This window comes from Solanum verrucosum, unplaced genomic scaffold, assembly GCF_900185275.1.
Source record: "Solanum verrucosum unplaced genomic scaffold, falcon-dt-bn FXZP01000020.1, whole genome shotgun sequence".
Classification (NCBI taxonomy): Eukaryota; Viridiplantae; Streptophyta; class Magnoliopsida; order Solanales; family Solanaceae; genus Solanum; species Solanum verrucosum.
In genome coordinates this window covers 668,751-691,303 of record NW_026019903.1, presented here as the reverse complement: position 1 = coordinate 691,303, position 22,553 = coordinate 668,751, and the positions used below count along the sequence as shown (strand labels likewise).

Here is a 22,553-nt window from a genome sequence, read left to right as displayed (position 1 = left end):
ATGGAGGATTTCTCAGATTTTATCGAGGATATGGAACTACAAGATTTACCACTGGAAGGTGGTATTTTCACATGGAGGAAAGGGGACAGACAAGATATTGCAGCAAGACTAGACAGATTTTTGATTTCCGAGGAATGGGAAGTTTCCTTTAGGAAGATTAATCAATCAATCCTACCTAGAGTTACATCTGACCATAATCCATTGTTGTTGGAATGTGGTAACTGGGAGAAACAAACATCTTATTTCAAGTTTGAGAACTGGTGGCTAAAAACTCAAGATTTCAATGAAAGAATTAAAGATTGGTGGAATTCTGTAACTTACGTGGGAAGACCAGACTATATACTAGCTTGTAAGTTGAAACTACTGAAAATCAAGCTGAAAGAATGGAGCAAAACACTTCATGGCAATCTTGGTATACAGAAACAGTGCACTCTCAACCAACTAGCTGATCTAGATTTGATTCAAGATCAGAGAACTTTATCTGAAGATGAGTCCTACTTGAGAGCAGTATTGACAGTGGAGTTGGAGGAAATTGCAAAGAGGGAGGAAGTGGGTTGGAGGCAAAGATCTAGGGCCCTTTGGCTCAAGGAAGGGGACAGGAACTCAAAATATTTCCATAGGATTGCTAATTGTCACAAGAGGTACAACAACATTGACCATAAATGGAGCTAATGTTACTGAACCAGTTGGGATCAAAAATGGAATAATTAGATTCTACCAGGAACTATACAGGGAGGCAGAAGTATGGAGACCTCAATTCAATCCTAGATTCCAATCCATGATCAATGAAGAGGATAATATTGCATTGCAAGGCCAATTTGAAGAACAGGAAATCAAAAACAGTGTGTTCTCATGTGCAGGGGATAAAGCACCAGGCCCTGATGGTTTCTCAATGGCCTTTTACATACAGTGCTGGGAAGTGATTAAGGAGGAAGTGGTAGCTGCCATCCAGAATTTCCATGATCAGGGCTATTTTGAGAAAAGTTTTAATGCCACTTTTATAGCCCTGATTCCTAAGAAAGTGGGAGCATCTGAATTGAAAGATTTTAGGCCAATTAGCCTAATTGGGAGCTTCTACAAAATCATCTCAAAGATCCTAACAGAAAGACTCAAGAGGGTTATGCCAAAGTTAGTAGATGAACAACAAATGGCCTTCATAAAGGGTAGGCAAATTATGGATGCCATTCTGGTGGCCAATGAATGTGTAGATGTGAGAACCATATCCAAAGTCCCAGGAATTCTTTGCAAGCTAGACATAGAGAAAGCTTATGATCACTTGAACTGGGAATTTTTGTGGAGCACACTCAGGAGGATGGGGTTTGGCAACACCTGGATAAAATGGATGAGATTTTGTATGACCACAGTGAAGTTCTCTGTTTTGATCAATGGCTCACCATCTGGCTTCTTTTCCTCTGAGAGAGGATTGAGACAAGGAGACCCCCTTTCTCCTTTTCTTTTCATCCTAGCTATGGGAGGTCTAAGTGATATGCTGAAGTTTGCTCAGGTTAATAACAAAATTAGGGGCTTCAAAGTGAGTCATGGGGATTCACTGGGAGTGTCTATCTCCCATCTACAATATGCTGATGACACATTAGTATTTTGTGATGCAGAAAGTGAACAACTGAAACACTTAAGGGCTATTTTCATTATGTTTGAAGCAATATCTGGACTCCATATCAATTGGGGAAAGAGCTTTATTTATCCTGTGAATGAAGTACCACAGATCAGCCTCCTGGCAAACATTTTAGGTGGCAAGATAGGGGAACTTCCCACCACCTATCTTGGCATGCCTTTGAGAGCAAAGAGTAAATCTTTGAGCATCTGGAACTCTGTGGTAGAAAAATGTGAAAGGAAGTTGGTTAACTGGAAAACTCAATACTTATCCTCGGGTGGTAGAGTCACACTTATCAACAGTGTTCTTGATGCCATGCCAACCTATATGATGTCCCTTTTTCCTATGCCTGGGAAGATCATTCAGAGGCTGGACACAATCAGAAGAAATTTTCTTTGGCAAGGTAATGGGGAAGGGGTCAAGAAATTTCACTTGGTCAAGTGGGATGTTGTTATTTCCAACAAAAAAGAGGGAGGTCTGGGAATTAAGAATTTGAAAGCCCACAATAAGAGCCTTCTGCTAAAATGACTCTGGAGACTAGCAACAGATGATCAGAGCTTATGGAAGGACACTATCTTTGCCAGATATGGAAAGGAAAGATCATGGACTACTAAGGAGGTCAATACTCCTTATGGTGTGGGTCTATGGAGAACTATTAGAAATCAGTGGCCAAGAATTTGGAACAACTCTGTGATTAATGTGGGAAATGTGAGGAAAACTTTGTTCTGGAATGATACATGGATGGGACAAACACCTTTGAGACAGCAGTTCCCAGACATTTATATCCTCAATCAGTAGAAAATGGCTACAATTGTAGAAGTCACAAATGAACAAGGATGGAACTTGATTTTTAGAAGGTTCCTCAATGACTGGGAAGTGGAGAGAATGACTCAGTTCTATAATACCTTGGAACAAGCCAAGAACCTCACTTGTGAGGAAGACAAATTGACATGGAAGCTGGAGAAAGACGGCAAGTTCAAGGTGAAATCAGCCTACAAATTACTAGACACTTCAACTGAAACAAAGGAGTTGTGGCCTTGGAAGATGATCTGGAAAGGGAAAATACCACATAAGGTGGCTTACTTCACATGGCTTGTTGCAAGACAATCTGTTCTGACTCAGGATAACTTAATGAAAAGAGGAAAGGACTTATGCTCCAGATGTTTTTTGTGTGAATCTGAGACAGAGACAATAAACCATCTTTTTTTGCATTGTAAAGTGACTGAGAAGCTATGGAAGTATTTCATTAACCGAAGAGGTATCACATGGACCATGCCTAGAAATACTGCAGAAGTCCTAGCATGCTGGAATAGAGATGGAAGTCAGTCAGGACACAAGGAGAGATGGAAGATTGTCCCTGCCTGTATCTGGTGGACAATATGGAGTGAGAGAAATCAGAGATGTTTTGAGAACAAGAGCATCCCTTTCCAAAGCATTAAAATGAATTGTTTAGTGACCTTTTACTTTTGGTGTATCCATTCTATTCCCAAGGATCCGGGGGACATCACCCTATTCTTAGATAGTTTATGAGGGAGATAGGTGCTTAGTTTCTTTTTGGTAAACCCTCTATACTTTTGATGTAATTACTACAGGAGTTCACTATTGGTGTACTTCTATGTTTATTATACCAGTTAACTTTTTCAAAAAAAAATAAATAAAAATAACGAGGAGTAACAAAATTCGTAAGACAGGTAACTACGAGAAAAATGCTACTACCACTAGTATAAACAGGGAAACAGGTACAATGCACCAACAAACCACCAAGCCTATCCCGCTAGGAAACGAGATAATGCTGAACTTCCTACTAACCTTCTACCCTAATCTGCGACCTCATGGATGCAATCTTGGTGTAGCTAATAGGTCCAGAATTGAGTTATTGTCCTTGATATTTTGTGAAGTTGAATATCTACCTTTCTATAGATTCCTCTAACTTTCTGTTTAATGCACCAAATCTTGGAATTCTAAATTTTCAAGCTTTATGCTTTGAAGACAATAAAGGAAGGAATCTGAAATCAGGATGTCTTCGTTCCTCCCCTAACTTTCTGTCTAATGCACAAAATCTAGAATTCTAAATTTTTAGGTTACGCTCTGAATATCATAAAGAATGAACCAGAAATCAGGATGTCTTCATTCCTCCTTAATACATAAATGTGTCTTCTTCTGTTGGCTTATATGTTTGCATTCACTTGGATTTATGCACTCCTATCACTAGCTTCATGAGGTAAAGACGTGCAATATCGGTTGTTTTTACAGAGAAAGTTGTGATGTACTTTGTCAAATACAAGCTTGATGCAGAATATTGCTGAGTGTTTTTTTGAATATATCACTCAATTACTTTGTAGTACCAATATTATGTAATACGTCATACACTTGGCCAAAGGCTGAAGCGAAGGTTTACTATTTCAAAGAATTGCTTGCTATTTAAATTTATTGAAACTAAGGTTCACTATTTCAAATAACTGCCAGCTATTTAACTTTGTATGCAAATTCTCATTTTTGATTAAAAATAAATTTTAGTTCCGTACTTTTGTGATTTATTTCAATGTATTGATGTTCTTTTCATGTTATCTGACTACTTTAAATTTTCCTGTAATGTGCTTTACAGATTGCAGAGGCATTGTTTGAGATCTTACTTCCACGATTTTCTGGAGATATGCTCCCAAAAACTGAAGTTGGGTCTGTTTTGGCTATAACTGATAGGTATGACTAATGCTTGCTATCTTTCAGTTTAGGTCTTTTCAGATGATCATTAGGATTATGGAAATGTAAGGTTCATGACACTCTGTGTCACATGAATTGCTTCAAGTGGTCTAAACAAAATATGGGACATCTTTTGTATTGAAAATATTTTTCGAGACTGAGATCAGCATTGAATGATTCTTTTTTTTTTGTTGATCAAGTAAGGTTTTCATTGATAATAACAAGGCCATATTTGCCGTATACATGAGTATACCAAAAAGGAGAGACGTACAAAATATGGTCCTCTCCGAAATGCACCAAATCCTCTATACAAACAAGAACTACATGGGTGCACCAAAGGAAAATAAGGGGTCGGAGACTACTCCTTAATTGAGCAAAGCTCATCTCCACCACTTCAAAAGCTCTCCTATTTCTCTCTTTCCAAATGACCCACATTAGAGCTAGTGGAATAACATTCCACGCCTTGTGCCTTCTCCTCACTCCATTCTTCCAACTGAACATTAAGAGCCCGTTTGGATTGGCTTAAAAGTTGGTCAAACCTACTTTTAAGTCAGTTTTTAACTTCTGGAAGTATTTGACAAATATAAAAAATAACTTAAAATAAGTTGCGAAGTGTTTGGCAAGGTAAAAAATGACTTAAAATAAGTCAGAAATCAAAAGTAGGTCTCCCCCTACTTTTTATATTTTGACTTAAAAAGTCATTTCAGTTTGACTTTTTATTTTTGACTTAAAAGCTACTTTTTTTAAGACAATCCAAATGGGCTCTAACTCCTTCACAGATCTCGGCATTACCCAAGTGAAGCCAAACCATGTAAATATATCATCTCATAACCTCGAGGCTAATTTGCAATGTAACAAAATATGATCCACATCCTCACCAGTTTCCTTACATTCATATTTGAGACATGGCAAGTGTTTTGCATTATTAACTTAAGGGAGAAATTTGCATATGCATCGAAAAGTGTTGTACTCATAATCATCTTCTAATTGGTAGTCTGTTATCTACTAAACCAGATTAGCCTTAGCTTGATTTCGTGTCAAGGCTTGCCTCTAATAGGCTGTTCTTAGAGATTATCTACCACTGATAGTGCATGCAAAATTTGCGTTATATTGCAGTGCTGTTACATGCTTTAACTTGCATGCACTTCTTATCCTTGTGATATTATGATGAATGTAGACGTCTTGAATTTTATTCTCTTGGCATTGTAGTTGGCAATTTTTGTCGTCTCTCAGATAGTGCATTTCTACTGCAGGCTTGATAGCATTGTTGGCTTATTTGCTGCTGGCTGTCAGCCAAGCTCAAGTAATGATCCATTTGGCCTGCGACGGATCTCCTACGGTCTTGTATGCCTCAATCTTGAACAACCTGGTTCATTTGAAGAATTGTCAAAGTAACACTTGCTTTTGTTTTTCATAGGTGCAACTCTTGGTTGAAATTGACAGAAATGTGGACTTACGACAGGCTTTAGAACTTGCTGCTGCAGTGCAACCCATTGAAGTTGATGTCAGTACAATCAATGATGTAAGATTGCCGCTCTTTGCGTAGTTAGTTTAGATGATTACAGTAGTAGCGACTTGATTCTATCTCCGTTGGTCTGGGTTATATAGAAGGGTAAGTATGCCCCCTTTCAGCTGCCTGTTCATACTACCTCTGTTGAAATAAAGGATAAAATCCACCAGCCGCAGTACATCCTGTAGGCTGTATAATTTAATATGCTGTGTACTACTCCCTCCGTCCCATATTGCTTGTCACATTTCCCCAACTAGAAATGGTGAATTGCCCCAGAATCAGTGCAGATAATAGGTCCATGTTGGAGGCTCCTTTTGAACCATAAGAAATTCTAGAAATCATCAAGGCATGTGCTGGGGATAAAGCCCCGGCCCAGATGGTTATTCAATGGAATTCTTCAAACAATGTTGGGATGTCATCAACTCAGACTTGGTTGGAGCAATTCAAAACTTTCATGAGAAATTTTTCTTTGGAAAGAGTTTGAATGCAACCTTTGTACCCTTCATCCCAAAGAAAGTGGGTGCTGAGGAACTAAAAGACTTTAGACCCATTAGTCTTATTGGGGGAGTGTACAAGATCATTGCAAAGCTTCTAGCAGAAAGACTCAAGAAGGTGATACATAGTCTAGTGGATAGACAACAAATGGCTTTTATCAAGGGTAGGCAAATTATGGATGCCTGTTTTGATAGCCAATGAATGTATAGAGTCCAGACAGAGGAGCAATAAGCCAGGAATTGTATGCAAGTTGGATATACAGAAAGCTTATGACTTTCTAAACTGGGACTTTCTCACCCGAATTCTGGAAACGATGGGGTTTGGGGCCAAATGGATTAGATGGATAAAGCATTGTATTGGCACTGTCAGGTTCTCTATACTTGTTAATAGAGTGAAGAGGCCTGAGACAGGGGGACCCTCTTTCCCCCTTTTTATTCATCTTAGCTATGAAAGGAATGAATAACCAAATCAATACAGCAAAGAGGAAGGGGTGGATCGAGGAGTTCCAAGCAGGAGAACTATCTAATTTGGAGATAACTCATCTACAATATGCAGATGACACATTGGTGTTTTGTGAAGTAGAGGCAAAACAAATTCTGATATTGAGGGTTATTTTTGTCATTTTTGAAGTTGTCTCTGGTCTCCACATAAATTGGGGGAAAAGCTTCATCTATCCTATCAACAGTGTGATTAATATAGATGTTTTGGCCAGTAAACTAGGAGGCAAGGTTGGGGAACTTCCAACTACTTACCTAGGCATGCCTTTGGGAGCTAAAAGCAAATCCAAAGGCATATGGAATGGGGTCCTGGAGAAATGTGAAAAGAGACTTACTAACGGGAATAGCCAGTACTTGTCCTTGGGAGGAAGATGGACTTTAATCAACAGTGTGATGGATGCATTGCCCTCTTATATGATGTCTATATTTCCTATGCCTGTCAATGCATCTAAGAGCATTCATGCAAGATAAGAAGTTCCATCTAGTTAAATGGGAGGAACTGACCGTGAGTAAGAATATAGGAGGTATAGGCACCAAGAACATGAGGAAACAAAATTAGAGCCTAATGATGAAGTGGTTGTGGAAGTTTGCAAATGAATATCACATGCTCTGGAAAGAAATCATCACAGCAAAATATGGTATGGAAGATAAGTGGATGATTAAAATGGTAAGTACTCCATATAAATGCGCTGTTTGGAGGGAAACAAAAATTTATGGCCAGTGCTATATCATAGAACCAGGGTAGAAGTGGGAGGTGGTTTAAAGACATCCTTCTGGGAGGGCAAATGGAATGGGCAGTTCCTATGAAACAATTGCATCCTGAATTGTCTATTTTATGCCAACATCAACAGGTCACTGTGGCTACAATGTGGACTGGCAAGGATGGAATTTGTTCCTAAGGAAGAACCTTCATGACTGGGAAATAGACAAAGTGACAGATTTCAAGATTCAGAAGCCTCATTCAACAACCTCGCTGAAAAGAAGGACTTGCTGATTTGGAAGAATGACACCGAAGGTCAATTCTTAGTAAATTCTATGTATAAGGAACTTAACAAGAATGCAGGACAGGAGACAGATTGACCATGGAAGATGATCTGGAAACCAAAGGCACCCTACAAAGTAAGCTGCTTCATGTGGTTTTTGACAAAAGAAGCAGTTTTGACTCATAAAAATTTTAACAAAAGAGGATATCAGTTGACCTCTAGATGTACTTTATGTGGAGCTAAGTTGCTCGGACTCGGGTGCGGTGTTCGACACGAGTGCGGATCTGCATGTTGGATCCTTCTTGATCTAATTTTTAAGATTCGGGGATATGGATCTAGATACGGATACGGGTGCGGGGACTCGGCAAAAAATATATTCTAGAAATAAAGTTATATGCATAAATATGAGACATTATGGAAAACTTACATGTAACTTTGTAGAGTTCTAGGGTGTAGAAACAAGCAATTGAAGCTTTTATTCTCAATAATAAATATATATAGGCCGGCTGCAAGCATGTTAAGCTCTCCAAAAGGGCATGATTCATCCATTTTAAAATTTGGTTGACTCTTAAAATTTCACATGTGTCACATAAATTGAAAGACGGAGAGTAACAAATATTATTGAAAAATTACGTTAAATTTACTATAAATCACAATATGTAACAATTTACAACATTTTAAAATTATACAAAAATTTAGTCGATTCTCTTAATTTTATTTGTGCCATATAAATTGAGACAAAAAATAACAAATGTTGAGTCCGTGCTTGCACCTTGCTCGGATATATATATATATATATAGCAGCTAAAGTACTAAAATTCAATTTAAGATAATAAATTTTATATATAAATATCTCTCTCTCTCTCTCTCTCTCTATATATATATATATATATATATTACGTGTCAGCTAAAATGACTAAAATTCAATTTAAGATAATAAATTTGTCTCCCTCGTCTTCTACTCTTCTTGATCTTTGTTCCTCTGCAATCCGCTTCGTCTTCTCTCCTCCATCTTCTTCCCCAACAAATTTCCAATAGCTGTGTTTTTCCCCAACTCACGACACACAAAGTCTAGTAGTCCACCATGGCATCACCGATTTCTCGACATCTCTATTCCAAAATAGAAATCGTAGTCTTGCAACAACCACATGACCAAGAATATTTACCAAGAAAAAAGCTTCAAAGGAGACAAAAGAATTAGTATATATTACTATATAACAACAGAATTGAAGGTATTTGTTTCCGATCTACTCAAATCTTTACTTTTAGTTATCAAAATTACTATTTTTTCTCCAAAGTATTGGTCAACACACCTGATCTCATTTGATCGGATCCGACACAGATCCCACACCCTTACCCGTGTCAGTGTCGTGTCGACACGGGTGCGACACCGAAATTGCCGAGTCCGAGTAACTTAGATGTGGAGAGCATGCAGAGACAATTAACCATCTTTTTTTGCATTGTACATGGACATAACATTTATGGAAAATGTTCATCTGTCCAAAGGAGATAAGATGGGTGAAACCATGGAAGCAACTAGAATAGAGATGACAATGCTTCAGATAAGGAGAAGAGATGGAAACTTGTCCCATCATGCATTTGGTGGACAATTTGGAAAGAGAGGAACAATAGGAGTTTTGAGAATGTGCAGAACAGCTTACAGAATATCAAAATGAATAACTTAGCTCTTTTTAATTTTTGTTGTAAAGAAGATATATTGACTAGGACAGAAGACATTTTTGATGTGCTAGATTGTTTATAGGCTGCAGTTTAGATTAAGATTGTCTCTCTCTGTAAGTTGTAACACTTTTTGAAGGGGAGCTACACTTTTGGTTGTAGTATACCTGTGGATATATAGACTAAAGCTACCAGTTTCAAAAATAATATTACTCGTCACATTTCCCTTTCACACGCCCTCTAAAACTTCAAAAATAAGAAGTATATTTTTGAGAAAATACATTAAATTACCTAGAACTTGGCAGCCAAAACTTACTTTAGCACTTTAATTTTACGAGCGTTTATTTACCCCCCCGATTTCATTTCATGTGTATTTAATACCACCCAAACAGCTGAGATGGCCAAAACAGAAGAGAAAAAAAATTCCCCACCCACCCTCAGCCTCAATCACTGCCTGCCCCACCTCCTTCTTCAACCCCCCACCCCACCCCCACCTCCTTTCTCTTTCTTCAAAACCCCACCTACCCCCTCTACCTGCTCGTCTCTCCTTTCTCAAACTCCCCACCCTATCCCTTTTCTCCTTCTTCAAACCCCTCACCACACACAAAGTACACTTTTCTCATTAAACACGTAGGAATAGAAAATCACAGAAACTTCAAGAACCACATAATTTTCTTTGTTCTTTACTTCTGTGATTTGATTTTTCTTAGAAAGTTTTGGATTTTTTTGAAAAATAAAGATTCCCCATGAAAGAATATGAGGTTTTGTCGGGAGATATCCGGTGTAAATGGTTGTGAAATTCATTGCAAACTAATCTGTGTTTCTCTTGAATTAGTTAAGAATTAGAACTTGAGTAGTATATAAAAAATATAAGAATGAGGAACACCGAGGCCGGCAATGGCACTAAGTGGCCGACGAGTAATGCAAGAAAAATTCATTGTTAATGACCTCAATTTTTCTTAAACTAATTAGGAATTAGGAATTAATTAGTGTTTAATATCAGGAAAAGAAAAAATCGTGAAAAAAAAAGAAAGAAATGAATTAAAAATCAAAATTTAGAGAATTTCTAATGTGGCTCTGACGTTGACGTGGTGCTTATGTGGTTCTGATGTGGCGATGATGTGGTGCATCTTGCCATTGTGAGACTGATATTATATTCTTGGTGTGGTATACATTCACTTCTAACTAGAGTATGGGGTAAATAAATTCCCGTAAACTTAAGGTACTAAAGTAAGTTTGCTTGCCAAGTTTGAGGGTGATTTTTATGTATTTTCTATATGTTTTACTAATATACCCTAAATTATACACTCTATTTATGAGCCTTATGCATCAATACCAAGTATACCTCAAAATAATAAACTCACATTAATGAAGTATTTAGATCGGTTGAGCAAAAATTATTCGCTAGCATAGAATATATAAGTTGACCCTTTTTGCTAAGTTGGATTTTTCATTACACTGACAATCCTTTACTCCAAAATCTTTGCTAACTGTTAGTTTTGAAAAAAGTTCAACGTTAAATATTCTCAGAGCCAAAAGTTTCTGATGAATATATCAAATGATCAGCTTTTAATTCTTTAACAACCACTTCAACTTCTGTTGGATGATTAGTTTTTAATTCTTGCTCCATCTTTTTTCATAATTATATTCATGGGATTTCCTTTAAGAATAGTTCTTATAATAGATGCGCAAATGGTGGGAGTACTATTAATGCATATGCAATTCCCTCTTTTGACTAATTGTTACAGGAATAAGGTTAACGACAACTTTTTGAACTAGTCAAATTTACAATATTTCTGCATTGTGAAGTTTACTTTATTAAAACAATTAATTTTTAGGGCAATGTGTCAATAATTTATTAATTCTATCTTTGTTTTGGAAATTGACATTCTGGGATGGATAATTTAAATAATGTCGACAAATAATATGGGACCGGGGGGGGGGGGGTAGGAATATAAATTGGTAGTCTTTCGTCCTTTGTATGCAGTCTTTTCTTATATCTTATTCTTGCAACTTCAGGAATCATAATATGACATGATATTCTTTTTCTTTTTTCCATTTAAGGTACATCAATTTGTAACGCGCAGACTAGAACAATTTCTGGTATGTTTCATTTTCATGCACACTTATACTCTGCTGTTGTTTATTTGTTCTGATGGTGTTCTTTTTCTTCTTTCCACAGTTAGTAATCCCTTTAAATATGTCCTTGGTTTCACAGAAATTGTATTTGTCTTTGCCTCCTCTAGGCTCCATAGTACTATCATCTTAGTGCATGAACTATTTCTAGGTTTCTTTTTTTTTTATCAGCATTTGAAGATCGTGGGATAAATTTTGATCTCTTCAATAAATTCTTTTTTTCAGTTATCCTTGTAAAGAGGAGTATGGTCTTTTGCTTATTGACAGTCTTTAGGACCATTCTATTACTCCCCCCTCCAAAAGGATAGAAAAGAAGACTCTTAGGACAAATGATGCTATATAAATTTGATACATGTCTGTTGCATTTCAATTACAGATGGACAAAGGTATAAGCCCAGAAGTCGTTAGGTCTGTTCTTTCCGAGCGTGCAAGACGACCTGGTTTGGCGACTAAGTCAGTGTACAAAGTAACTACCATCCTTTTCCTTTCTTGTGCACTTAATTATTTCTTATTATGCTTTGCTGATACTTTTTCCTCTTTCATGTCTTAAGCGGCAGTACTTTTCTACTCCATATGGCAATTCAAAAAAAATTCTTTTAAAATTTTTATCAACAAAAGTCAGAATACCCTATCCAAGAGGCTCACAGCTTATGAGTGCCCTATGGAGAAGAGTTCTTCTCTGTCCAATCTGTTATGCATGTTGAAGTATCATTGGTCCACTTAAAATATAAAAAGTAGGGGAACTCATAAATGCACTAGTGAGTGTTTTCTCTTTAAAGCTCCTTTTTTTGTGGAAAATGGTAATGTTCACTCTTGAAAGCTCTTTATTGTTTTCTCCCCATGTAGTCCACATAATCGCTCTAGTGGAATGTCCTTTTGAAAAATTGAACGCAATAGAGATACACCTGAGTGTCCAGGAGTTTGATGTTTCCATGTTGTATCTGCAATATGGTAGTACTCCACTAAATGATCAAATGTTGTCTTCTTCCAAACGACCATCCCCCTCCCTATCACTCTCCACTATTGAGGTTAAGTCTCTAATTTTATAAGAACTGACTCTTTCATACTACCCCGTTGCGTCAGTTTAACTTTGAAGGAATACTTTATAGTTTTAAGCAAGTTCTGTAGTACCAATGTTTCTTAAAAAAAGTTCATTGGATTCTGTCACTAATTATTCTGAAAACCTAATCATGTTAGAAATACTGTTTTGTGTATATTTTAATTATTCCTGTTTAGTTATCAATACTTGAATTTATCTCAAACAGTTTATGAATATTTGCAATTTGGACTTTGAAATGTTGTGTTAAATCAATGATTACAACAAGGAGGCTAGATAATATCTTGAGTCATATCCAGGACCCTGGAAACAGATAGGCGCATGAGAAGTGCTACATTGGGAGGAGAGGTTGTATTATTTTTAACGCTCTTTTTTCGGAAGTTTTCTGTATGTGCTCGTGGTCAAAGTTAGCTCTTCAGCTGAATCCAAATATAAACAACAACTATGCTTTAGTGCCAAACAAGTTGCTGAATTTGAATATAGTGTAAATGAAATATAAATTACAACTCTTCATCAAGAATCATAAAATATAACTCAAGAGCTTTGGGCTTTAATTTTCAAATTTGTGGCCAAGGGTTGGGAATGTTTTTGATTGCTTCTCCTTTTGGGAAGTTAAATGTCTTGTATTGTGTCTCATGTTGAATGCATACGGCTGGCTCTGGAGTAGAGCAATGGGCTTAGTTAGTATAGAAGTATTTATTCGAATTCATTGTGATGTTTTGGACTGTGTAACGAATATTTATTGCCATCATTTTCAGATGGAGTCCTTGTCCAAAGGGGAGCTTTTGCCTAAGGTTGTTGAAGCATATTCACGTCCAACAAGAATTGTTCGCGGGAAGGATTCCAATGTTGATGTGGAGGTGCCTCTTATTCTATACTCAGCAAATTTCCTTCTGTAACATAAATCTTCTTTGTGATTATACTCCACTATACCAGGTTCTGAACATATTCTGTTCCATTAATTTTCTTTTATAGAATAGCTATGCATGTAAGTTGCACCTGTAGCAAAATGGCATTCTTGATACAAAAGTCATTTTTGGTGTTATCTAGAAGCTTTTCTCTTTGACAACTAGGAAAAAATTGTTTCAAATCTGCTCTGCTGGATTGGTAATACAATTGTTAATATTGTCAAGCTCCATGGACATCTTACAATGTGTAGCAATGGGTTCCCTTTTTAGTCAAGAATCATGACTCTTCTTGCTATTGGTGATAGTTGGTAGAGTATTGAGCATAAATTGATCCTTTCTTTTTTATTACCTCTCCGAAACACTCAATTCTGCAACATGAATGATTTAGTTGGCTGTCTATTTGCATTCGTTGTTCTTATCTAGTAAAAACATATTTTCATTATGAATTAGGTGGATGATCAAGCTTTTGAAACAAATGAAGAGAAAGCTTTGTGGAACACTTACTTGTCACTAAAAAGTAAAATACATCCAGGTATTGCCTCACCTCCAGATGAATAACCTTTCGTAATATATTCAAATAAATGTAGCTGTCTGTTACATTGAGGTTACATTGTAAATACTTACTTCTTCTGTTTCTTGTTTATTGGTGGATTGAGTTTTTCACCAAAAAAATTACAATTGAGCATGCATGTATGACTACTGTTCATTTGCAGACATGGAAGTTGATGATTTTGTTGAAGCATCATCAGTACTTGTAGAACCGCTGGAGAATTTTTTCAACGAGGTCTTTGTAATGGTGGTAAGTTCCTCTGATCTCATTTTACTTCTTACATGTGAAAACTTCATAGTTCTGAAGCATTGACTAGATAATCTTGATTTCTTCGCATCCAACAGAGTATAGGCCTATAGCTCTGCTTACCATGGTTTTTCCCATCTTAGATGAAATGCATCGTATAGAGTATCATGTTTTCTTTGTTAAGTTTATTCTTCTTAGCTCCTATGGAACGCCTTCCTGTCTTGTGCTTGCATCAATGTGCTTTTTCTTTTCTATTTCAGTTTCTCTCTGATCTAAAAGAAGAGTAATTTGTCTTATAATGTCTAAAACTAGCAGAATTGCCCAAATTATAAATATCTACTCCCAGTTATTTCTTCATTTCAATTCTTGAAGAAATTCCATGACCATAATAGAGCTCTGCTCTACAGTTTTTCATGTTTCTTTTGCGGCTTATGACGTATGTTGTGCCTTCTATCTCGTGCTATATTATTGATTTTGTTCTAAGCTTTGACATCTCCACTGCATATTCCAAACCTATATACCAGTTGCAATTAGACATTGTTCTGTTTTAGCTTAGACATCTGCATTGCATATTCCTCCACCAGTTGGCAATTACGTAGTTTTGTTTATGAATAATTCAAATAAATTCTGATAGGTTTGGTACCCAATATTATATTTGAAGCCACACTCTCTTGGATTAAGTAGGAAATGTTCTTAATTCCAATGCCAGCACTTTCACTATAATGACTATTACTACGCCTCAATCCCCATTAAAAGATCGTGTTGATACTTTCCTGCACTGTAGTTTTTCTGTTAAGAGAATTGTATGGTGCAGTTTGTTTCTTAACTATAATACTTCGAACTTTTTCCTTCCATGCGTGTATGTGTTCTCTCATATGGTTTTCAATAACGTGCACATTTCTCTCACTTGGAAATCATTAATGTATGTTGTGATGAACCAAAATAGCTCCAAAGTTTTGGTGAAGCATAAATCTACGCCTGCTGATACAACTATAGTGCATACTTTGAACCTCTTATTCTTATGTTAATTGTTCTTTATGCATACTGTAGGAAGACGAACGGGTAAGAACAAATCGTCTTGCACTGCTGAAGAAAATAGCAGACTTGCCAAGGGGAATAGTAGATCTCTCAGTTTTACCGGGATTTTGAAGTATGTACCAGTGTCCGCTTAGTTTGTGCCATACTATCAGCTGAGGCATCAAAGAAGAACAGCTATTGCCCATTAGCGGAGGAGAAAACAGTAAACAGACTAATTTATTTTTCGCGGAGGGGAAGGGATACGACCACAACAGAGCGAACTAGAGGAGAAACTGTTACACAAATTTCGTAACGATGTCACAATTTTGACTGTTGTACAAGTATGTTACAAGTGAATGAATAAAATGAACTATCGCTTGTATGTTCACATTGTCTGATGAATATATTATTTTGTTTCAAGTTATTCAAGAAATTCACCTTTGATTGAATGAATAAATGGCCTATAAAATAAGTACCAGTAACCTTCGTAAACTACTGTGGAATTAGTAAACCAGAAATAATGCAAATTACGTGTTATATTAGAACGTAACATGGTAAAGATATAATGAAATAATAGTACATATTTTATGGACTATAAACTTCTTTTAAGTAATAATGTTTTAAAATTGAACTTGTACTTTTATTAGCCTACATTACATAGGAAGTTAGGAACTAAGAGCCTGTTTGTATTAACTTAAAAAAGCACTCCCTCTATTTCTATTTACTTGTCCACTTTTAAATTGACACAATTATTAAGAAAACAATGATTGATATAGTAAGTTTACCATTTTATTCCTATTAATTATGAAGTGGATGAATTAAAAATTTAAGATTTTCAGAAAGTTTTACCTTTTTCAAAGTAACTAATTGAGGGAATAATAGGTTAAAAAATTATTATTTTCTTGAATTGTCAAAATGGACAAGTAATTAAGGACAATTAAAAAAAAGAAAATGGACAAGTAATTAGGGGCAGAGAGAGTAGATTTTAAAAAGTGTCAAAAATAGGTTTGACCAATTTGTGGTTTCTAACACATAAGTTCTCTGGCGATTAAATTGTACAAATTATTATACCAAGACATAACTTGTGTTATATTATGGTAAGAAAATATTAACAAGATTTTTCTCCTTACATAGGAATATTTCCACAGAGAAGCAATAAAAAATCTCCGCCCACTTTTAATTGTCATACTTTTTCCTTTTTTTTAGAGTAACTTTGACAAACATTTTACTATGTATTTTTCATCATATTGATATGCAAAAAATTGGAATTTATAGTACTTTCTGTATAGTTTTTGAATATCTAAATTTTTGTTTAAAATATCAAATTAATGTAATCTAATTTAACTTTGAAAATAAGTCAAATTTACTTTCGAAATGCGCAACATGACAATTAAAAGTGGATGGAAAAAAGAGCATGTTATATATGATTATATTCTTCAAAAATTGTGTAGTCAAATAAAGATGTGTTTGACCTTTGAATTTGATTACCTAATGAGCGCCGAGATACTCGTACGTATTCGCATATTCTCTATATGTAAGGATCTCGCAACGTCATGTATCCTTGTATCGACATCAATGGAAAAGTCAAAATGGGCCTAGGTTTTTCCACATTGAGATGTCCGAACCAAGGTGTGTTGTGAAATTTACAACCTGTATAAGGAAATTAAATTGAGGTCTGTATTCAGTACGATTATCAGCAATGAAGAGCGGAGAGCAATTGTATTGTGATGATGATGATGAAGGAAAAAAAACTACAAATGGGAATTGTGATGTACTAGGAAGAAGAAGAAGTAGTAGTTTAGAGAATGAAATTGAAGAAATAGAAGAGGAACAGGGGACTAATATTAATGGTTATGTTCGGGCAAGTGAGTTGTTTGAGATTGATAATAGAGGAGGGTTAGCAACAATTAAAGAAGGTCATGATGTTGAAAGTAGTACTTTATATTCATTTGATTTCCATAACAATGGGAATGTTGTTGTTTATGTTGCTGTTGGGAATAGTAGTAGTGCTAATAAGATTAGTAAGGAGACAAGTATGGATGCTCTTCTTTGGACACTCAAAAATGTTGTGCTGGATCCTCCTTCTACTATTGTTTTCTTAATTCATATCTATCCTGAGACTAAGTACATCCCTACTCCTTGTAAGCTCTCTCTTTTCTTTTTTTTCAGATTGATATTTGATACCAATGAACATTTATATTTGTAGTCTTGTCCTTCGAGTTTTGTTACTACCTGTTATTTTGTTGTAGTTACTGTTCTGTTGCTATATGTTGCTTTTATTACTATCAGTTAAGCCGATGGTTTATCGGAAATAGTTTCTCTACTTTTGAGGTAGGGGTAAGGTTTGTGTACACATTACCCTCCCCAGACTCCACTGAGTATGTTGTTGTTGTATGAAGATATTTGTAATGACTAGATTTGATTAGCTAACAACGGATGATTTTAATCTAAACTATGAAACGTTCAATGATATTTGTAACTAGTTCTAGCTATAGTAGCAAGTATGACACCTCTAGGAGTTGCTGCCTACGATAAATCACATGCCCAATCGAGTACACGATACTGAATGGCCAGCAGGATTTATATTCAGGATCAGCTTGCTTGGGTTAAGGGCTATTCATGATATTTAACACCAGTAAAGAGTTAGCATCAGTTGGTCCGGAATCTCCTAGCTAGCTTGTTTCATGCTTGAGAAACTGTTTTTGATGTGTAATTTGCTGTAATCTACCAAGAGTATTACTTCAATATTGATCGACTAATTGTCGTTACTTGGTGGATGATGGTTACAACAGTGGGATTGATTCCAATAGGTCAAGTGAGTGCAGAGCAAAAGGAGAACCACATGGCTCAAGAAAGAGGCAAGAGGCGGCAGTTCCTTCAAAAGTATTATGATGCATGCGCTGCTACAAAGGTAACCATTATTATTGGCTACTAATTCATCTAGCATAGCATACCTTCTTAATACACAAAGATAACATGAGGTTAACCATGTAACAAAACACATTCAACAACAGGTTAAAGTCGATACCATACTTATAGAGAGCGATACAGAAGCAAAAGCCATACTGGACCTTATGCCCATCTGCAACATAAGAAGGCTTATCTTGGGCACCTCTAAAGCCAATCTCAAGTATGAAATCTCACTTGTATTATTGAATGCATAGTCCTCATTTCTGAATCTTATTAACTCAATTCCTTTTGATGGGTCTTAAGGAAACTAAAGTCGAGAAAAGGTAGTGGAACAGCGGATCAGATACTACTAAATGCACCTGAATTCTGTGAGGTTAAGATAATATGTGAAGGCAAGGAAATGGTTGAGCTGCAGATGTTTGAATCTCCTTCTCCCAGAGCCACTACTGGTAATAGTCCAAAGCCAATTCAGAGTCATACCGAAGATCAAAATCAAGTCCAGAATGGATCCTTCGGATGTGGATGCTTTAAAGCCAGAGTCTTCAACAATCTGCATTAGCATCAAACCCAAAATTCAAGGTTGGATGTCAATTTCAAGTTGAAGGACTTAGCATATCATACATATGCATGAAAGTCGGTAACTATATATTGTATATCGAGAAACAATTAATATACACACCATCGTTGATATGTTCAAAAAGATGTAAAGTTCTCTTTTTTACCCTGATTCAATCAACTACGGATCCTTAGTTCAGTCCTAGTGAGTAACTTTTAGTATAGACAATTGATCTCTCTTATGAAATGATAGTTGTGTAAGTTAATGATTGCGCTGAGAAGTAAGGAGCTAAAGGCATACATGACTAGTAAGAAAGAAATATGGGTGTTTCTCCTCTCCTTTCCTCAAAAGAGAAGCAAATTCTATACATACAAGGAGAAGGTAAAAGGCAGCAACTTCCTGTGGATCAAAAAGGTATAGCAACAGGCTTTTGCTGGTTGATTTTTCATCTTTGAGACCTGTGCAGAGAATTATCAGGAATCTTGTATCTCTGCTGTTAGGTGATCAACTGCAACAAGTTTTTGCTGGTTGATTTCTCATATAGTCGCTCAACTAATAATTATATTATCTTAGAAAGTCGTCCTTCTTCTTAGTTTCAATTTTCTTCAAAAAGAAAGTGTTTTCAGAGATAATAACTGAGTTGGACATCCAAAGTGGAGTGACATGTCCGAGTTGGATTACCACATCAGGTGTCATATCAGCACAAAGAAGGACCTGTTAAGTTGAAGGGCATCTGTGATCCTTGTGCTAACGATAAGGGTAGTTTTGCTACCAACATGAAACGAAGGGTATATGTGATCCAAATCCAATAGTTTAACGGTAATTTTGGCCCTTTCCGTTCATAATATTGCAACCCTCCTTAATTTGCAGCTAAAGTATGCAAACACTATTTGCAAGTCTTTCTCTTGCAAACAGTACTGGCCTGTTCTTTATATACCACACTTTTCTTTTTAATTCGTTCTAAAAAGAATGTCATCGTTCTATAATTAGAGGTAACTTAACTTTTAAATTCCCCTTTTACTCTTTAATAAAATGATTTATAGCTACATAAACGTATAAAGTTTGGTTTAGACCCTAACTTTTAAAAGTTTTTTTTCTTATATTGTGTGTCAAGTTAAACGGTGTTATGTAAATTGAGATGGAAGGAGTAGTTTCTTACTGTGGCCCTTAGGGGACACGTCGATGAGCTAACAAAATTATTCACCAAATACAAATATGTCTTCAAATCATGACACATTGCTACATTTCCTTTTCTAATTGAATCTTTGCTACTCAACTTAAGTTCCTTCCCCACCTCAGCATACACCCATTGAGTATCTTCCATGTACTTTTCAAGCCAGCTTGGCAGTCTTGCCACCGTGGCCTCCCCTCGATGTGCCATGTCATCATCGTCAATCACGAATCCCGGAACTTTTGTTATGGGATCATCAGAGTTGACTATTCTTAGTACCTTTGTACCATTTTTTTCCAATTGATACCTAAAGCTCTTGTTACCAACTCTAGGCCCTCCAAATGATAAAACTGTCACCATAGGCAACTTATTAAATTTTGTTGTTATATCATATGCTGTAAGTGTAGCTAAGGCTGCTCCAAGACTATGTCCTGTAATTGTTATACTTAGAGAATATTCATCACTATAATTATTGAGAATGCTGATAATTTCTTCTCTAATTGTTTCTTGTAAACTTGGAATATGACCTTCAATTTTCGTAGTGTACATGCTCAAAAGTCCACTTTGTACCATTGGTTCGCTATTTTCATCAGGTGACATGTCATCTGGTAAGCAAGTCAATGTGGCACGTAAATTTTCAAGCCACTCCGAACAAGTGACAGTACCTCTATAAGCAATCACAATGTCACGGCGACCTAGCCGGGTAATTTCGTCCACGTCATCGCATACCGCCACGTAACCAATCCAGCTGGATTGCGGCGACTTCAAATTAGGGAACTTCTCTATCCACCGTGGCATTTGAACAGCACACGTGGCATGCAAGTTTTTTACTACCTTGTACCCGCTCCGTCCTAGTCCGCACTGCATAAGCATCGAACGTTTAGGGTACCGACAAGTTGCATACGTGGCTGATGATGTGTCAAAGTCGAAGCAGCCATAGGCTGCTTCTACAAACTCTCCATACCTTAAAATCTCCCCACGAAGATCATCATCTAGTGGATCAAGCAAACCGTCCCAATTCTTGATTCCTTGAAACTCCATCCACCTCTCTCCGAGTTTGTCTTTATCGTTAAAAACAAGGCAATGACTCAAATCGGGGTGGCAGGAGTTACTAATTTTGATGATCCTAGTACTCAAATTTAGAGTAGACATGGAATAGTACTGCCAAGTATTAGGCAGTACTATTCCAAAATATTTGTTGGTTAGAAATAGTTGATTTGGGCAGCGCATTATGTCGCAATTTGCAGCGCTAGTTTGTATACTTTAGTTGTACATTTTGTATACTATATATAGCATAAATTTATAGTTAATGTAACTATCACAAAATTCCCTCCTTCCTCACCAAGCCATATTGACTCGATTAAATAAAATTCAGTATTTACAATGACACAAGATATAGTTTTTTGGGTAAAATAATAAAAAGTGGTTTTAACAATACTAAATATTAATGGTAAAATATCTTTAGTGCTAAAAGTGTAAAGGTTAAACATATTTACTTTGAATATTTCTGGTTGTGCCCTCTTCCCCAAGCTAAAAGAGGAAATTACGTTGTTATGGGGGGAGAATATATGTATATTAATTTTTAATTAAAGAGGACTAATTGATAGAGGGGAATTGGGGGCGGACGGTGCATTGAGTTTTATGGGATAAGTATTATCTGATTAAAGTGTAATTAGTGACTAAAAGATGATGTTGGATTTTTAATATTGATGACGAATAAGAAAAGGTGAAAATCAAATTAATGAAAGCAACATGTCAAAATAATGATAGGGCTTCAAGTCTTAGAAATTCCTCTTTAATAAATTCATATAAATTTCGAACATCGCATGAATATTATTATACACAAAGCATAACTAATATTTTGATATATAATTGTGAAAGCCATAAATCATTTGACAAGAAGGATGATAAAATTATCGATAGAGAGATAGGCATAAGGTCCTTTATTTAAAGAAAGAATTCACATCAAACCTTTGATAAAGAACTCTAAAGATTGTGTAAGAATATCCTTGAGGCTGCTATTGTGGGTTAATTATAACTTGCAAGCGATCATCCCATAAAGTTGGTTAATATTGCATGAACCTTCACATAAATTAATTTATGGTCATTACTGATTCCCTCCCCCTTAATCTATCTCATGCATAGAATGGTGAAATACAAGAAGGCGCATCTAAGATTTGAAAGTATTTGTGTGTTTCTTCAAAAATATCAAATTAAAATATAATAATAATAACTAAATTCACAATTTTAATAAAATTTCTTAACACATGCAAAATTTGAAGAAAAACTATTGAATCCATAGGTTACACTGTGCATCCATTCCTGCTTGCTTGTGTTTTATTATTTAAAAAAATCTGTGACATCATTCAAGATTATCGTTAACTAGACGAAAATATGCTAATTATATTCTCATTTGACAAGTTCTAAAAGTGAAAAAAGCTCAATTGGATAAGTTAAAAGATCAATAATTATATTAAATATCTTTAATATTCATCTAAGTATATATGGCGATACGTATTATCCCTTCT

At 35.9% G+C, this 22,553-nt stretch overlaps 3 protein-coding genes across 4 annotated transcripts in view; 2 read left to right on the top strand and 1 right to left on the bottom strand.

Annotated features, from left to right (window-relative positions):
- Nucleotides 1–15,795, top strand: part of LOC125819486 (glycine--tRNA ligase, chloroplastic/mitochondrial 2) — a 50,041-nt gene extending 34,246 nt beyond the window's left edge. For both annotated transcript variants that reach the window (XM_049498921.1, XM_049498929.1), the window contains 9 exons: nucleotides 4,218–4,312; nucleotides 5,566–5,656; nucleotides 5,730–5,834; nucleotides 11,539–11,577; nucleotides 11,987–12,076; nucleotides 13,426–13,527; nucleotides 14,026–14,107; nucleotides 14,289–14,374; nucleotides 15,422–15,795. In XM_049498921.1, the coding sequence (XP_049354878.1) occupies nucleotides 4,218–4,312; nucleotides 5,566–5,656; nucleotides 5,730–5,834; nucleotides 11,539–11,577; nucleotides 11,987–12,076; nucleotides 13,426–13,527; nucleotides 14,026–14,107; nucleotides 14,289–14,374; nucleotides 15,422–15,520 (789 nt within the window). In that variant the 3' untranslated portion in view covers nucleotides 15,521–15,795. The remainder of the gene's footprint in view (nucleotides 1–4,217; nucleotides 4,313–5,565; nucleotides 5,657–5,729; nucleotides 5,835–11,538; nucleotides 11,578–11,986; nucleotides 12,077–13,425; nucleotides 13,528–14,025; nucleotides 14,108–14,288; nucleotides 14,375–15,421) is intronic.
- Nucleotides 15,796–17,087: 1,292 nt separating this feature from the next.
- LOC125820262 (uncharacterized) lies at nucleotides 17,088–19,025 on the top strand. Its single transcript, XM_049499699.1, has 4 exons — nucleotides 17,088–17,529; nucleotides 18,181–18,299; nucleotides 18,403–18,518; nucleotides 18,602–19,025. Exons 1-4 carry the CDS (start codon nucleotides 17,088–17,090, stop codon nucleotides 18,855–18,857), a joined length of 933 nt encoding a protein of 310 aa, XP_049355656.1. The 3' UTR covers nucleotides 18,858–19,025.
- A 943-nt stretch (nucleotides 19,026–19,968) lies between these two features.
- LOC125820749 (phospholipase A(1) DAD1, chloroplastic-like) lies at nucleotides 19,969–21,255 on the bottom strand. Its single transcript, XM_049500178.1, has one exon. It carries the CDS (start codon nucleotides 21,253–21,255, stop codon nucleotides 19,969–19,971), a length of 1,287 nt encoding a protein of 428 aa, XP_049356135.1.
- Between the last annotated feature and the right edge of the window lie 1,298 nt (nucleotides 21,256–22,553).

What these genes read in the sequence shown, in the direction of transcription:
- LOC125820262 (XM_049499699.1), top strand. Translation starts at nt 17,088, where the DNA reads ATGAAGAGCGGAGAGCAATTGTATTGTGATGATGATGATGAAGGAAAA. An exon ending in ATGCATGCGCTGCTACAAAG is followed by an intron (nt 18,300 to 18,402) that starts GTAACCATTATT and finishes ATTCAACAACAG; the next exon opens with GTTAAAGTCGATACCATACT. An exon ending in ACCTCTAAAGCCAATCTCAA is followed by an intron (nt 18,519 to 18,601) that starts GTATGAAATCTC and finishes ATGGGTCTTAAG; the next exon opens with GAAACTAAAGTCGAGAAAAG.
- LOC125820749 (XM_049500178.1), bottom strand. Translation starts at nt 21,255, where the DNA reads ATGCGCTGCCCAAATCAACTATTTCTAACCAACAAATATTTTGGAATA.